At 45.9% G+C, this 1617-nt stretch overlaps 1 protein-coding gene across 2 annotated transcripts in view; it reads right to left on the bottom strand.

Annotated features, from left to right (window-relative positions):
• LOC119352287 overlaps nt 1-1290 on the bottom strand; it is a 2149-nt gene extending 859 nt beyond the window's left edge. For both annotated transcript variants that reach the window (XM_037618971.1, XM_037618970.1), the window contains exon 1: nt 918-1290. In XM_037618971.1, the coding sequence (XP_037474868.1) occupies nt 918-1280 (363 nt within the window). In that variant the 5' untranslated portion in view covers nt 1281-1290. The remainder of the gene's footprint in view (nt 1-917) is intronic.
• Nucleotides 1291-1617: the final 327 nt, after the last annotated feature.

The following is a 1617-nucleotide window of genomic DNA, read 5'->3' as shown; positions in this document are numbered from 1 at the left end:
GGTGAGTTCTTGAAACTTGAATATCCTGACAATTTCAGTGTAAAGTCATCATGGTGCCCATGCAAAACTTACCATGCATCTCACACTCTAGTTATCAGCCTTCTAGCGATATAGTTATGAACCTTACCATGCTATTTGTTACAAGGGTACTAATGTTGAAGTAATCAACCTTATCATGCTAAAGTTACCATGCTTCAAACGCTCTAGTTATCAGCTTTTTAACGATGTAGTTATCAACCTTACCATGCTATTTGTTACGAGGGTGCTAATGTTGAAGTTATCATGATGGTCATGTCATAGTTATCATGTTTCTTATGCGAAAGTTACCAATCCAAAAATTAACTTCTTTTTTGCTAATATGGTAGAAAGAAGGGTTCAAATACCCCTGTTTATGTATAGCAAACACCAAGTAAAGCTGGTTGGGTTAATTCCTTTCTAAATATTATTTTGTGACTAGAAAGGAAAGCGGAGAAAAACCACCAGCGGTTCAATGTTGGCATGTGCACTTTTGGGGAGAAAGAAAAAAGTCAGTGGAAGCAAGCGTGGGTGAGGGCAGGATGATTAGGTGGAGAACAAGTCTTCCGGGATTATCGAGTGTTAGGGACGCACATGATTTGGAGCCCTAGGTGCGGGATGGAGTTGTTCGGATATGTTACTACCCGACGCCTAATCGCTAGGTATCACGGTCCATAATATATTGGACGGCCGAAAACGTCAACACATGAATAGTCGAGAGTAAATTAAGTTACTTAAAGAAAATTAGTCTACCAGCAGAATAAAAGCAAGTTAAATATACCTTCTAGGGATCCTAATCATAATATTTTCAAGAATTATATGATTCTTTGATCGGAAAGTTGAAATAGCACCACCTTTATCTATACTATCATTGACAAAGGAAGGACAACGTTTGGACCTACCTGGCAGGAACAGCAGCAGAGGTGGCTTGTCAACCAACGGCCGACTTGGGCATGGCAGAACCATCGAGGTGGCCCGCCGTCGTCCTTGGGCATGGCCCTCACCGCCTCTAAGTAATCCTTCATGGTGACGCTCCCGAACCCATCATCATACAGAGCCTTCAAACCGGTTTCTTCCGATATCTTCTTGTTCCTCCTCCCCTTGCTACTCTCCTGCTTGTTCTCCCAGTTCACTGCCTCGGCGGAGCTCGCGCGGAAGCCGAACCGGGCATGCCGCCCAAGACAGCGGCTAACGGGGTTAACGCCAAATGGGCGCAGAATCGTCTGTGGTGCAATGGGCATGGCGAGAAGGTTGAACTTAGGCATAGCAGCATAGGGTTGTTTTTCAGGAACAGAGTCAGTAAATATATAGTACTAGAACAAAGCTTGGGAAGGGGAAAGGACGAGATAGATGGTTTACTCAGTTGGATGGGAAACGCATAGCGTCATATCCTACGGCCGGACACCATCTTGTGCCACGAAAGTCGGAACTCCAATTCAGAAACCTCCCTGGGGGCCAAGCGCCCGCGTCGTGGATGCTCCGGACGATCGACAGGAAGCGCGCGCGGTGCCCTCGACAGTGATGGCGAAGCTATCTCCGGTACAGCTACAGTCATGTCACGCTCCGAGTAGTCATACTCTGGTGCATGTCCTTTTAGAGTCT

Source organism: Triticum dicoccoides, chromosome 2A, assembly GCF_002162155.2.
Source record: "Triticum dicoccoides isolate Atlit2015 ecotype Zavitan chromosome 2A, WEW_v2.0, whole genome shotgun sequence".
In the NCBI taxonomy this organism is placed as follows: Eukaryota; Viridiplantae; Streptophyta; class Magnoliopsida; order Poales; family Poaceae; genus Triticum; species Triticum dicoccoides.
This window is presented reverse-complemented; position numbering and strand designations above follow the sequence as displayed.